Below are 16167 nucleotides of genomic sequence, written 5' to 3' on the forward strand. Positions count from 1 at the left end.
GAATTATTGGAGATAATTTCCCTAATCTGGCAAAGGGAACAAGCACCAAAATCCAGGATGCACAGAGAACCCCCCTCAAAAGCAACAAGAATAGGTCCACACCCGTCACCTAGTAGTAAAATTTACAAGTCTTAGTGACAAAGAGAAAATCCTGAAAGCAGTCCCGGAAAAGAAGTCTGTAACATACAATGGTAAAAATATTAGATTGGCAGCAGACTTATCCACAGAGACCTGGCAGGTCAGAAAGAACTGGCATGATATATTCAGAGCACTAAACAAGAAAAACATGCAGCCAAGAATACTATATCCAGCTAGGCTATCACTGAAAATAGAAGGAGAGATAAAAAGCTTCCAGAACAAACAAAAACTGAAAGAATTTGCAAACACTAATCCAGCTCTACAGGAAATATTGAAAGGGGTCCTCTAAAAGCAAAGAGAGAGCCTAAAAGTAGTAGATCAGAAAGGAGCAAAGACAATATACAGTAACAGTCACCTTACAGGCAATACAATGGTGCTAAATTCATATCTCTCAATAGTTACCCTGAATGTTAATGGGCTAAATGCCCCAATCAAAAGACACAGGGTATCAGAATGGATAAAAAAACAAGACCCATCTATATATTGCCTACAAGAAACTCATTTCAGACACGAAGACACCTCCAGATTTAAAGTGAGGGGGCAGAAAACAATTTACCATGCTAATGGACATCAGAAGAAAGCAGGGGTGGCAATCCTTATATCAGATCAATTAGATTTTAAGCCAAAGACTATAATAGATGAGGAAGGACACTATATCATACTCAAAGGATCTGTCTAACAAGAAGATCTAACAATTTTAAATATCTGTGCCCCAACGTGGGAGCAGCCAGCTATATAAAACAATTAATAACAAAATCAAAGAAACACATCAACAATAATACAATTATAGTAGGGGACTTTAACACTCCCCTCATTGAAATGGACAAATCATCCAAGCAAAAGATCAATAAGGAAATAAAGGCCTTAAATGACACACTGGACCAGATGGACATCACAGATATATTCAGAACATTTCATCCCAAAGCAACAGAATACACATTCTTCTCTAGTGCACATGGAACATTCTCCAGAATAGATCACATCCTCGGTCCTAAATCAGGACTCAACCGGTATCAAAAGATTGGGATCATTCCCTGCATATTTTCAGACCACAATGCTCTAAAGCTAGAACTCAACCACAAAAGAAAGTTTGAAAAGAACCCAAATACATGGAGACTAAACAGCATCTTTCTAAAGAATGAATGGGTCAACCAGGAAATTAAAGAAGAATTGAAAAGATTCATGGAAACAAATGATAATGAAAACACAACGGTTCAAAATCTGTGGGACACAGCAAAGGCAGTCCTGGGAGAAAAATATATAGTGGTACAAGCCTTTCTCAAGAAACAAGAAAGGTCTCAAGTACACAACCTAACCCTACACCTAAAGGAGTTGGAGAAAGAACAAGAAAGAAACCCTAAACCCAGCAGGAGAAGAGAAATAATAAAGATCAGAGCAGAAATCAATGAAATAAAAACAAAAAACCCCCCAATAGAACAAATCAATGAAACTAGGAGCTGGTTCTTTGAAAGAATTAATAAGATTGATAAACCCCTGGCCAGACTTCTCAAAAAGAAAAGAGAAAGGACTCAAATAAATAAAATCATGAATGAAAGAGAAGAGATCACAACTAACACCAAAGAAATACAGATAATTGTAAGCAACTCTATGCAAACAATTGGACAATCCGGAAGAAATGGATGAATTTCTAGAGACATATAAACTACCACAACTGAACCAGGAAGAAATAGAAAACCGGAACAGACCCATAACCAGTAAGGAGACTGGAACAGTCATCAAAAATCTCCAAACAAAAGCCCAGGGCCAGATGGCTTCCCAGGGGAATTCTACCAAATGTTTAAAGAAGAATTAATTCCTATTCTTCTGAAGCTGTTCCAAAAAAGAGAAATGGAAGGAAAACTTCCAAACTCATTTTATGAGGCCCACATCACCTTGATCCCAAAACCAGACAAGGATCCCATCAAAAAAGAGAACTACAGACCAATATCCTTGATGAACACAGATGCGAAAATTCTCACTAAAATACTAACCAAAAGGATTCAACAGTACATTAAAAGGATTATTCACCACGACCAAGTGGGATTTATTCCAGGGTGCAAGGTTGGTTCAACATCTGCATATCAATCAATGTGATACAATACATTAATAAAAGAAACAACAAGAACCATATGATACTCTCAATAGACGCTGAAAAAGCATTTGACAAAGTACAGCATCCCTTCCTCATCAAAACTCATCAAAGTGTAGGGATAGAGGGCACATACCTCAATATTATCCAAGCCATCTATGAAAAACCCACCGCAAATTATCATTCTCAATGGAGAAAAACTGAAAGCTTTTCCGCTAAGGTCAGGAACACGGCAGGGATGTCCATTATCACCACTGCTATTCAACACAGTACTAGAAGTCCTAGCCTCAGCAATCAGACAACAAAAGGAAATTAAAGGCATCCAAATCGGCAAAGAAGTCGTCAAACTATCACTCTTTGCAGATGGTATGATACTATATGTGGAAAACCCAAAAGACTCCACTCCAAAACTGCTAGAACTTGTACAGGAATTCATTAAAGTGTCGGGATAGAAAATCAATGCACAGAAATCAGCTGCATTTCTCTACACCAACAACAAGACAGAAGAAAGAGAAATTAAAGAGTCAATCCCATTTACAATTGCACCCCAAACCGTAAGATACCTAGGAATAAACCTAACTCAAGAGGCAAAGAATCTATACTCAGAAAACTATAAAGTATTCATGAAAGAAATTGAGGAAGACACAAAGAAATGGAAAAATGTTCCATGCTTCTGGATTGGAAGAACAAATATTGTGAAAATGTCTATGCTACCTAAGCAATCTACATATTTAATGCAATTCCTATCAAAATACCATCCATTTTTTTCAAAGAAATGGAACAAATAACCCTAAAATTTATATGGAACCAGAAAAGGACCTCGAATAGCCAAAGGGATATTGAAAAAGAAAGCCAAACTTGGTGGCATCACAATTCCGGACTTTAAGCTCTATTACAAAGCTGTCATCATCAAGACAGCATGGTCCTGGCACAAAAACAGACAAATAGATCAATGGAACAGAATAGAGAGCCCAGAAATAGACCTTCAACTCTATGGTCAACTAATCTTTGACAAAGCTGGAAAGACTATCCAATGGAAAAAAGACAGCCTCTTCAATAAATGGTGTTGGGAAAATTAGCCACATGCAGAAAAATGAAATTGGACCATTTCCTTACACCACACAAGAAAATAGACTCAAAATGGATAAAGGACCTCAATGTGAGAAAGGAATCCATCAAAATCCTTGAGGAGAACACAGGCAGCAACCTCTTTGACCTCAGCCACAGCAACATCTTCCTAGAAACATCGCCAAAGGTAAGGGAAGCAAGGGCAAAAATGAAGTATTGGGATTTCATCAAGATCAAAAGCTTTTGCACAGCAAAGGAAACAGTTAACAAAACCAAAAGACAAATGACAGAATGGGAGAAGATATTTGCAAATGACATATTAGATAAAGAGCTAGTGTGCAAAATCTATAAAGAACTTAGCAAACTCAACACCCAAAGCACATCCAATCAAGAATGGGCAGAAGACATGAACAGACATTTCTGCAAAGAAGACATCCAGACGGCCAACAGACACATGAAAAAGTGCTCCATATCACTCGGCATCAGGGAAATACAAATCAAAACCACAATGAGATATCACCACACACCAGTCAGAATGGCTAAAATTAACAAGTCAGGAAATGACAGATGCTGGCGAGGATGCGGAGAAAGGGGAACCCTCCTACACTGTTGATGGGAATGCAAGCTGGTGCACCCATTCTGGAAAACAACATGGAGGTTCCTCAAAATGTTGAAAATAGAATTACCCTATGACCCAGCAATTGTACTACTGGGTATTTACCCTAAAGATACAAACATAGTGATCTGAAGGGGCACGTGCATCCGAGTGCTTAGAGCAGCAATGTCTACAATAGCCAAACTATGGAAAGAACCTAGATATCCATCAACAGATGAATGGATCAAGAAGATGTGGTATATATACACAATGGAATACTATGCAGCCATCAAAAGAAATGAAATCTTGCCATTTGTGACGACGTGGATGGAACTAGAGGGTATCATGCTTAGTGAAATAAGTCAGTCGGAGAAAGACAGCTGTCATATGATCTCCCTGATATAAGGAAGCGGAGATGCAACATGGAGGTTAAGGGGGTAGGAGAAGAACGAATGAAACAAGATGGGATTGGGAGGGAGACAAACCGTAAGTAACTCTTAATCTCACAAAACAAACTGAGGGTTGCTGGGGGGAGAGGGTTTGGGAGAGGGGGGTAGGGTTATGGACATTGGGCAGGGTATGTGCTCTGGTGAGTGCTGTGAAGTGTGTAAACCTGGCGATTCACAGACCTGTACCCCTGGGGATAAAAATACATTATATGTTTATAAAAAATTAAAAAATTAAAAAATAATTAAAAAAAAAAAGATACACCTAAGGATAAACATAGTTCCTTTTTGTTGTAACCAAACAAAGGCCCCACAGTCTATAAATCAAAACCGTACTGGTAAAAAACAAAAACCAAAAAACCCCTGCAAAATGCCTGGAATGGATTAGGTGCTGTGTTTTAAAGCCAAACTGAGCACTGTGCTTCCTGGCAATGAGGGTAAACTTGGAATTACAGTTTTATTTCATAAAACAAAACAAAACAAAAACAAATAGTTCACATGAAGAGAAAATAATTTCTGACAATGAATTTAAGAAAAGCATTTAGAGTATCCTTTTATAGGGTACAAATGATCCTCCCCCCACAACACTATAAAATCTGAGGGTCTATATCTTAACTCAGTGAGAGGACTTCTATGGGGAATTAATGCTGTCATCTACCTTCCAAATACGAATACAAGGACTGATGAGTGAAGGATAGAGTTGGCACCAGTCAGGCTTTTCTTATCAAATATCAGATATCTCAGTGAGCTTTTAGTAAAGGCATTATCAAAATTAATACAGTTATATCTAAAGAGAGTCAGAGTACAGTTATATCTAAAGAGAGTACAGAGTATAGATATTTTAGACCAGTGGTTCTCAATTGTGATCTCTGGATCAGCAGCAATATCACCAGAACTAGTTAGAAATGCAAACGACTGGTTCCGATCCCAGATCTACTGAACGAGGATCTCAAAGGACCAAGCCTAACAAGTCCCCATATGCACTGTAAAGTTTAAGAATCAGAGTTTTCTACTATTCATTTTTAAGCACCCACATGCCTTAGGAATGCTTATATTCATGAACAATAACAACAACAAGCTTATCTTGTGAAAATGCTGGAGCCCAATCTATAATTTTGAAATTGAAAAGCAGTTAAAACTAACATGAAAATAGACCACAAGTGTATTTATAGGCAAAAACTAAAATTTCTTTCATTAAAAAAAGAAATGAATTGCTCAAATATGCAGATACATTTCTAATGGAGTGTTTATGTGGTTATCATTCATTTGCCGAATTAAGAGCCCAATTCTTTGTGCCAAAAAGCATCTAAAAATTTTATTTTGAGGAATTAAGGGCAAAAAAGCTTCCCATTAGCTGCCGCAAACCTGGGATTGAGTCCCGCTTCGGGCTCTCTGCTCAGCGGGGAGCCTGCTTCCTCCTCTCTCTCTCTCTGCCTGCCTCTCTGCCTGCTTGTGGTCCCTGTCTGTCACATAAATAAATAAAATCTTAAAAAAAAAAAAAGATGAACCATGTTAAGGTCTTATACACTAAACTTAGCTGTTTGTCATGAGCAACACTGGTTATTATTTAATAAGTTACCACCATCCTTGGCCAGACTAAGCAAAAGATCCATTGGCTCTTATTATTTTTTTCCCGTGGCAGCTTTCCCACGCCTACAGTACTTCCAAGCATCCTCTTACTAGGTTTCTCATCCACAAATGAAAGTGAAGAACTCCTGGCTGAGGAGGGTGATCCCTTAGCAGCTCCTTCCAAGCTCCTGAGATAAATCCCCAGGACAGCAGTTTGCAACAGTTATGCTCCCAATGATAATCTTAGCCACAGTTTCTTCTCAGAGGAAAGATCTGGTTCAGATTTTGAACTTTAATTCAGTTAAGTACATTCTAGAGCTAGCACCCAGCATCACTAAAGTCAGGACTAAATATATGTTCATTTTTCTCTCTACAAACAGATGAAAGCTCTTCAATTAATCCATTTACTTTGGAGCCACTTTTACTAGCTTTTAAATAAATACTCAATAGCTGAAAAAAAAATGTATTTGTATGCTGTTACAGCACTTAAAGATAGATGTTCAGCATGATCTGGCTCTAATTTTTAGTAAACATTTTCCAATTATCCCACAACTAAAGTTAAAATACATTAAATGAAAAAGTACCCTGAAATCTTCTTCTGTTCTACAGATGCTCTCTCAGATCTTATCTACTCTACCCACTGCCAATTTTAACTCATGCTGATCTCTTACCAATATATGTAGTAGTACTCGTGCATGCTGTAGAGCTCCAATTCAAAGCCACTCAGAAGATACTGGATCATAATTCGAAGGTTATGATAAAGGACCCAGGTACCTAAACAGGCCAAATGTTGCCTTTGGGGTTCCTGTTTCAACAGCATAGTGTGAAGGGCTGCATCAACCTTCTCTGCCTATCAGAATAAAAGGTTGTAACATTGACTTTCTTTTCAAGGTAATGAGAGAATTAAAAAAACAAAACAAAAACAAACCAGGTAAAATAGCATTTAGGCAGAAAATGTAAAACTTGTCACATAAAGAACTTGCACTTTCAAAACATTTTTGGTTAGATTTAAATTTCTCATTTCACAGTGGATAATGTTTGTTTAAATACTCCTTAAACTAAAAAGACACTTTATAAGGACAAACATACAAAATACTGACTTCAGGTCTTAAGTTATGTTACCAATTAATATTGCTGCTTATAAGTTAAACATTTTATTAGAATGTGAACCTGTTGTAAAACCATAGTTCTACATATATTTTATAATTTATTCTGATTATCCAAGAAATAATTTAAGGTGTTTCTCAGTTTGGATTATTTTCTCTTTTTGTAAACTCTTTCTTTGATACATGAAACTGTTACACTGAAGTTAAAAATAAAATCATCACATTGAAAAATTAAACAGTCAAAATATCATCCCAAAGAATTATTTTTTAAAAATCTGATCAAGGTACTTGAATATCTTAATTCTGGAAGGGAGGACAACTTGTGGGCTCTTACCTCATCTTGCAAGGTAGCAAATTCCTCAAGAATATGACCAAGCTTATCTCTCTGTCGAGCCCTATTATGTCCATGGATCTGAATAAGACTACAGAAGGGCTGTAAGACACATACAGTTTGTTAACTGGCAACGTAAAACTACTTGGCACTAAAGAAAATTAACATTCCAAATTTTCAAAATGGAGTTTAAGGGGGGAAAAATACTGTGGATTTAAGAATCAGGACTGTGCATTATTTCTTACACAGGCATATTTCTTACAGGCATTTCTTTTTAAGGAAACTCAACATGAGAACTTATCAACAGCCAGAAGAAAGTAGCTGTTAATGAAACTTGTTTTCATATGGCAAAAATATCTTACTTTGATCTTTAGATTTTAAGAGAATAATTTCTTTTCTGTTTATTTCCCGCTATAAGCCAACATTCAAGGGTGACAGTTCTGTGCTGCTTTAAACACACCAGAACAATTATAAGGCTTGAATAAGGGCTAATACAGTTGAACCCTGAATAACACAGATGTTAGGGGCACTTATACCCCATACAGTCAAAAATCCATGTAAAACCTTTGACTCTCCAAAAACTTAACTACGAATAGCCTGCTGTTGACTGGAAGCCTTACTGAGAACATATACACAGTCAGTTAACTCCTATTTTGTGTATGTATTATATATTGTATTCTTTCAATAAAGTAAGCTAGGAAAAAAGAAAATGTTATTAAGAAGATCCTAAGAAAAACAAAATGCATTTATAGTACTGTTACTATATCGAAGAAAATCTGTGTATGAGTGTACCTGTACAGTTCAAATCTATGTTTTCAAGGGTCAATTGTTCTCTAGAAACTTCTATTCCTATTCTACATAATAAAATATAATATTTCATTAATCAGACAATACACATGAATGGTAGGATGCTCTGATTTAAGAAACATGAATTAGAAGGTATAATTTTAAATTTGTACAGTTTGACAGATATTATCTCATTTGACCAATAACTAGCCTCTAAGAAGTATAGGGGCAGTATTAACACCTCACTTTTTAAAGACTGGGAAGTGTATAGAAAAGTAAAGTGACCTGTATGATAATGGTAAAATATTAATAAAAATGAAATCTGGCCTTTTAGTTCTTTTACCATCTCATGCTGCCTTGTTATATGTATGTATATATGTATTTTAATAACTGGAATTAGGTACCCAAAACTGACTGCAATTAAATAAAAATGATTTATGATTAATTTAATCCACTACAAGATATGTATTTTTTTCTAATTCCCTGAGATTTGAAATAAACTTGTGATCTGATCTGTATCAATAATTTTAATTTTACTGTAATTCTATTCATTAAAGTACTACAAAGAGAAGGTATCTGGGACTTCTACAAACATTCCTTGTTTAAAAGGTCAAAAATAAGTAGTTTTTGTACCCATTTACAAAAAAATGTGTACAACTTATCCTGTGGTCCCTGGGGGTTATAGTGAAGACATCAAAAGTGCCTCAGTATCTAACAACCTGCCAGGAAGACTTCAGGTTAGAGAGCTATCTACTTGAGTATAAGAGGAGAAAGAAATTATTTATTTATTCAGTGAAAACAAGTAAGAAATGTCAGATAAAAAAATAACAAAAATTAATGCTACTGAAGGAATTACACCCCACAGTTTTTAAAGTATCCATCATAATGGTCCAAAATTGTAGCTCTTACCCGAACACAGTGAGTAACAAAGGAGTCAATACAGTCCTTAGCCTGGTGATTATTATACAGGCAGCACCTGTAAGATAATACTCATTAAAATCAAACTGTTTGGCCTATAAAAAGCAGCAGTGACTACTATAGGTGCTGCCAACGAAGAAGGTGGGAAAAAGAGAAAATTGAATCAAATACATTACTAAATTAAAAACTAGCATTAGAAAAAAAATAAAAACTAGCATTAGATTAGGAAATATTTCACTATCATTATGTTATTCACATAAATGTACACTGTTTCCAATCCTTTCAGCTCTATCTTCGGACAGAGTTGAATCCAACAAGATAAAATTAACAAGAGAAGAAAAATTCCAAAGTGCCACTTTTTTATAACCCTACTGCAATGCTATTTATTTTTCTACAACTGACATTCTCCTGGGACTGTGCTCATAATAGTAATTACAAAGAAAATACCATACAGAATCCTAACTATTTCAAGATGTATCCACATTTCCAACCACTGGCCAAAATCATCACCTATAAATTTCTGGTACCTCAACTTCTCTCCTCATGCAGTGGTTTCCTTGTGGTGTTCCTTATCTCAGTTAATAGCATCACTTCTTGACTAAAGCCCGCCTGAGTAGAGTCTGGGAGGATCTGCTACCTGCCTACCCCTAGAGGAAATACAGGGGCTGAATAGATGGGAAGATTGTTTTTTTTGTTTTGACCTCCCTGAAGTGGGAGGTCAGTAGTCCTTTGCACCTAAGAAGATGGGGAAAAGCAAAGACTCCCCTGGTGCATGGACAGGAGCAGACAACATACTACTCCTCAGTGTTTGCCATAACTGTATAATCTGACCAGAGCATCAGAGATAAACAGAGTCATAATCATGCAATGGAAAATGATAGTACATGCAGCAGCCAAGTGAAAAGAAAAAGCAGAATACCTGGAAGAGGTGGTGGCAAGAGAAAAGGTGATTAAGATAAAGCTCTTAAAAAAAGATTTTCTGGGGGCGCCTGGGTGGCTCAGTGGGTTAAAGCCTCTGCCTTAGGCTCAGGTGATGATCTCAGGGTCCTGGGATTGAGGCCCGCCTGCATCGGGCTCTCTGCTCAGCAGGGAACCTGCTTCCCCTTCTCTCTCTGCCTGCCTCTCTGCCTACTTGTGATCTCTGTCAAATAAATAAATAAAATCTTAAAAAAAGATTTTCTGGATCCAAAAATTAGGATTTTCAAATTTAAAAATTCAATAGAAGAAAGACACTCACCAAAACCTTGAAGGTCAAGAGGAAGAGCTTTCTCACATCATGGCAAAAATAACAAAAGAGAGAAATATACATAAATATAAATAAAAGAGATAAATATGGAGAATGTGGAGAAGAGATCTAGAGGACTTAATATATGAGGAGCTCTAAGAAAAAAACAGATGAAGGTGAAGCAATAATTACATAAAAAATAATAAAGGATAATTACTGATTGGAAGACCTGAGGCTTTAATGACTGAGTTTCTGACAGGATTAGCTGAAAATGACAGATGTACATTCCAGTAAATCCCTTAAACTCAAAAAATAAAAAGAAAAAAAGAAAAGAAACTTTACAATCTTCCAAAAGAAAGTGTCAAATCATTTGTGAAGGGGAAAAAAAAAGAATCCGATAAGGATCACGTTTATTTTTTTTTTCAGGATCACCTTTCTTATCTGTAACAGTGGAATTTTAAGACAGTGGAATAACAGGGGTTATTCCAGTCAGCTAAGGGTCCCACTCTTGGTTTTGGCTCAGGTCATGATCTCAGGGTTGTGGGATCAAGCCCCACATCAGGCTCCATGCTCAGTCAGATGTCTGCTTGAAATTCTTTCCCTCTTCTTTGCCCATCCCCACATTCTCCTTCTCTCCCTCTCTTAAATAAAATAAATAAAATCTTTTTAAAAATGAGTGGAATAACATTTACAGATCATGCAATGAACTTTGTTATATTTACAGTCAATTCTTGGTACTCATGATAGTTCTGTTCTTTACAGTTGCGGTGGACACTGAATTAGACAACACAGAACCACTGCGGCTAGGGTAAAATTCAGGGTTAGGTTCCTGCCAGCCTCTGGTGACACTATTTTCATCAACTGATCACTAAAGAACTTTAAAGATGCCTTATGTAATGTCCATTGCTGAATCATTAGCAAAGTCAGGCCTGAGTTAAGCTTATCTTTAACACACATACTCTCTCTGGAAGGCAAGCTATAGCCTTCTTGTGCTAAGAATACTAGACAACACATAATTACACATGGAGGCCATCTGAAACTATGAAATCACCAAAAAAGGGACAGAAATGTGAAGAACATGGCATCTAATGGAGCTATTTACAGAGTTGCCTTGTTCAACACTGGATGACTCGGATTTTTTTGCTCTTCTGCACATATCGGCAAATTCAGCAAGAATGGAACAAATACCCACTGAGGGTTACAAATATATTTTAGCGAGTAAGCAAGATTTGCAAATATGGAATCCTCAGACAATGTAGGTTGAACTAAAATTAAACCTAAATGGCTAATAGCAAAAGTGCTAAAGGAAGATTATTAAACAGAAAAGGAAAAAAGGCAAATTAGACATAGACAATATTTCACATACATCAAATTGTCAAAAATTCTTAAGTCTGATAATGATGACGTCCAAACAAATTATGGGAAAACTAGAATTCATAAATACTGTCTTCTGGCATACAAACTGGTTTAATTATTTCAGAAAGCAATTCAGCAAAACTAGCAAAGTTGAAGATGTACATATTCTATGATCAGCAATTAATTTCAGTTTTTGTTTTCTGAAAGATTTTATTTATTTGAGAGAGAGAGAGTGAGAGCGCACAGAGAGAGCGAGCGAGAGTGCACAAGCAGAGGGAGAAGCAGGCCCTCCGCTGAGCAGGGAGTCAGATATGGGGCTCAATCCCAGGACCGTGAGATCACAACCTGAGCCAAAATCAAGAGTTAGGTACACAATCAACTGAGCCATCCAGGTGCCCCCAGCTCTGTTTTCAACATCAATAAATTAGAAACAACTTAAATGTCCAATTGTAGAGAAACAACAAAACAAACCCAATGTGTTCAAAAGGTGGATTTTAATGAGTAAAGTAAGTCTGCATGGATCAAACTGTATGATTTCAAAACCCTAATGTTGAAGGAAAAAAATCATGTTGCAAAAGGATGTATACAGTGTGATATTTATGTGAAGTCTTAAAATATATAAAATAAATGGATGTATCATTTCCAGATACAAGCATTTCCAGGTATCACTTCTAGATACAAGTATCTGGATACAAGTATCTTGTATCATTTCCAGACACAAGCATTCATAATGTACGTATATATGTAATGTACTTACGAATGTACAAGCATTCATAAGAGTGAGACACAAACTGTAGTGCAGTAGTCACCTCTATCACCAGAGTGCGAGGAAGGGATGGGATGAGGGAGGAAGTGAAATTGCACGGAGTAGTTTGCAAAATGTGGCCCAGGTTCCTCTGCTGGGGATGGTGACCTGGGAATGCTTTCCAGGGGAATACAAGGTCAAAACTATTCTCACAGTATTAAGATGGTATTTTCTTTTTGTACTCATTCTCTCGTAAGTGTATAGCGGTAGTTTCCAGAATACGTGGCATGCAATATTACAACAGACTGAAAGCATAAGGTCAAAATAATCCAGCTATCTTCTATTAAGAGAGACAGAAAAGAGGTTTGCAAAGATGTAAAACTGTCACTTTCATCAAAAATTTTTCTTAAAATTATTTTCCATAAAGATGTTGTTCATATTAATGTAATGTGTCTCTTATTTTTAAAAAACAAGTACTTTTCTTAATTTCTAAAGTATTCTTTTAATTTCTAAAACAGTAGGTAGCAATATATATGATCTACATAAACAAAAGCTATTTTGGCCTTTACTATTACTTTTAAGAATGTAGAGGTGTTTCAAGACAAAAATACTTGAGAATTGCTCATTTAGAGGTTATCTCTAATAACTTAATTCATTAAATTAGCTGCTCCTTGATACTCAAACTCAGCCCTACTCTGGGACCTTACAGATGTTGCTGACTGTCAGGAAGCCCCACCCCTGATTCTGCATGGCTCACTCCCTTCCAGTTCACTCTCATGTATCACCAGCAATAGGTCTTCCACAACTATCATGCCTAAGACATCCATCAATCCCTTTATCTTTCTACAAAGCACTTACATTACCTCACATTATGTATTTGTCTACTGTTCGGTCTTTCCCACTAGACTATAAGCTTCCTGTTGGGAGATATGTTTTTCTTTCCCCTAGAACCCAACAAGGTTCCTGGCAATACCAGGTACCAACTTACTGTATTTATTACAAAAGGGAACTGATAAAATATATTAATTCACATAAATATACATTTAAGTATTTGTCAAGTTTTATCAATCCTCCAAAAGGGAAATTTATAAAAACCAAGTAAAAATGTTGCTTAAAATGGATGGCAGTATAGGTAGTTGTCAGTTTATACATCTGAATCTTTAATATATTTAATTATAAATTTCAAAATAACTTTTGTCTCCATTTGCAGATGACATATTATATGTAGAAAGACCTAAAGATTAAAAAAAAAATTTTTTTAATTGAAAAAAAAAATAAAGACCTAAAGATTTCCATCAAAAAACTGTTAGAACTCATAAATTTAGTAAAGTTGCAAAAAACAATATATGAAAATCAATATACAAAATCAATATATGAAAATCTGTTGTATTTCTATACATAATAATAAACTGTCAGAGAAATTAAGAAAACAACACCATTTATAATAGCACCAAAAAGAATAAAATACTTAGGAGTAAATTTAACCAAGGAGGTGAAAGATATACACATTAAAAACTGTAAGATATTGATTAATGAAACTGAAGACAGAAATAAATGGAAAGCTATTCTGTGCTTCTTGGTTGGAAGAATATTGTCAAAATGTCCATATTACCCAAAGTGATCTCTAGAGTCAATGCAATCATCATTGAAATTCAAATAGCATGTTTCACAGATACAGAGAAAACAATCCTAAAATTTATATAGAACTACAAAACATCCTGAATACCCAAAGAATAAAAAATTAGAGGTATCAAAATCCCTGATTTCAAACTATACTAAAAAAGCTACAGCTATCAAAACAGAATGATACTGGCATAAAAACAGACACACAGATCAATAAAACAGAACAGAAAGCCAAGGGGGAAAAAGCAATTGTATATGGTCATTTAATTTTTGACAAACAAGTCAAGAATACACAATGGGGAAAAGACAGTCTCTTCAATAAAAAATATTGGGAATTCTGGACAGCCATACATAAAAGAAAAACACTGGATACTTATCTTACACCATGCACAAAAATCGACTCAAATGGATTAAAGAGCATAAAAATACTTTTCTATGTAAGACCTGAAACTGTGTATTAGAAGAAAGCACAAGGGATAAGCTCCTTCACATTGATGCTGGTAGTGATTTTTTGGTTTTGCACCAAAAGCAAAGACAACAAAAGCAAAAATAAACAGTGGGATTACATCAGAGGGAAAATCTCCTGTTCAGCAAACAATCAACAAAACAAAAAGGCAACCTACAGGAGATAATATTTACAAACCACATCCAATAAAGGGTTAACCAGGGAAGAGCCAAGATAATTCTGAAAAAGAATGCCACTAGACATGTCTTTTTTTTTTAATTTTTTATTTTTAAAGCAACTTCATTACCTTCTTATTCCTTTTCTTCCCCTGTGAGTCAGTTGTCACATCCTATTAATTCTACCTCTGAAATGTTCTTCCAATCTGTCCTCTCCTTTATATTCTCAGAGTTTAATCCTTCATCATTTCTTGCTTGTAGTACTGAATTAGCCTACCTCACCACTTTGCCCCATTATCGGTTTGTTTCCCATGAAAAAATACATACTATACTATGCCAATTCCCTCCTAAAAACCTGAGCACTTCCTCGCTGACCCTAAAATAAAGACCACACTTTACCAACCCATTCACAACTCTCAAGTCTAACCCCAAACTGTCTTAATCATCCAACTCCCATTTGCTTATTTATTCACTCATTCAACAAAGATTTATCATGTGCTGACTATTCATACTGTAGACACTGTTCTAGCGCCTGTGATACATTAATGAACAAAGAGCCAAAACCACCTGCCCTGACCTTGTGGAGTTTATATTCTAATGGGAGTGGGAGGGAGGAGACAGGGAAATAAGAAATAAACATAGTGGGGAAAAAAAACAAGAAATAAAGAAATAAACATAGTGAAGAACTGTAAGGTACATATAGACTTCTTCACATAGCGAGTAAGTAAATTATACAGTATGTAAGGAAAGTTGTTATAGGAGAGAGAAAGGCAGTGATGGGTGAGGCAGCATGGAGGATTTTTTTTTTTTTTTAAAGATTTTGTTTATTTATTTGACAGACATCACAGGTAGGCAGAGAGGCAGGCAGAGAGAGAAGGGGAAGCAGGCTCCCTGCTGAGAAGAGAGCTTGATGCAGGGCTTGATCCCAGGACCCTGGGTTTATGACCTGAGCCGAAGGCAGAGGCTCCAAGCCACTGAGCCACCCAGGCGCCCCGAGGATGCACTTTTTAAATAGTCTAATCAAAGCAGTCCTTACTGAGGTGAATTTAAACAGACTTGAAGATGGTGAGGAGTCAGTCCTGGGCAATCCTGTAAAATGCCCTCTACCCCAGACTCTGTGTAAAGGCTGCAGGGTGAGAGCCAACCTATAAGTTTCCAGAAAAACAAGGAGGGCAAAGTGGCTGAAGCAAAGGAGATGAGGAGAGAAGGGTAAGAGTTGAAGAAGCCGGAGAGGCATCAGAACAGGAGTCTAGACCAGAGTATATGGGACCTCCCAGGCTCAATCATAAGGACTTTGGCTTTTATTGTGACTGAAACAGGGAATATAACCGCTTGATTAAAAAAAAATTTACTGAATGCCTGGGAATTTACCTCCTCCCAGAGACGGTCCTTAACTGATTCCTGTGTGGGGAAGTTCTCAGGCTCCCTTTGTTTTGCCCCAGGCAAGGACAACTGTGAGCTGCAACCCACACTGTCTCCACAGTTCCCCAACAGACTCAACCAGAGTTACTTTCCATGAAGTATACCTCTGTGTGGTTTTCTTCCTTTTTA

General features: G+C 36.4%; 1 protein-coding gene across 3 annotated transcripts in view; it reads right to left on the reverse strand.

The window, feature by feature from the left end:
* The window catches only part of NAA35 (N-alpha-acetyltransferase 35, NatC auxiliary subunit), a 99196-nt gene that overhangs the window by 9203 nt on the left and 73826 nt on the right, over window positions 1-16167 (reverse strand). For all 3 annotated transcript variants that reach the window (XM_059411746.1, XM_059411748.1, XM_059411747.1), the window contains exons 15-17: window positions 9038-9104; window positions 7346-7444; window positions 6577-6755 (exon numbers count right to left, since the gene is read on the reverse strand). In XM_059411746.1, the coding sequence (XP_059267729.1) occupies window positions 6577-6755; window positions 7346-7444; window positions 9038-9104 (345 nt within the window). The remainder of the gene's footprint in view (window positions 1-6576; window positions 6756-7345; window positions 7445-9037; window positions 9105-16167) is intronic.

This window comes from Mustela nigripes, chromosome 9 (genome assembly GCF_022355385.1).
Source record: "Mustela nigripes isolate SB6536 chromosome 9, MUSNIG.SB6536, whole genome shotgun sequence".
Lineage (NCBI taxonomy): Eukaryota > Metazoa > Chordata > Mammalia > Carnivora > Mustelidae > Mustela > Mustela nigripes.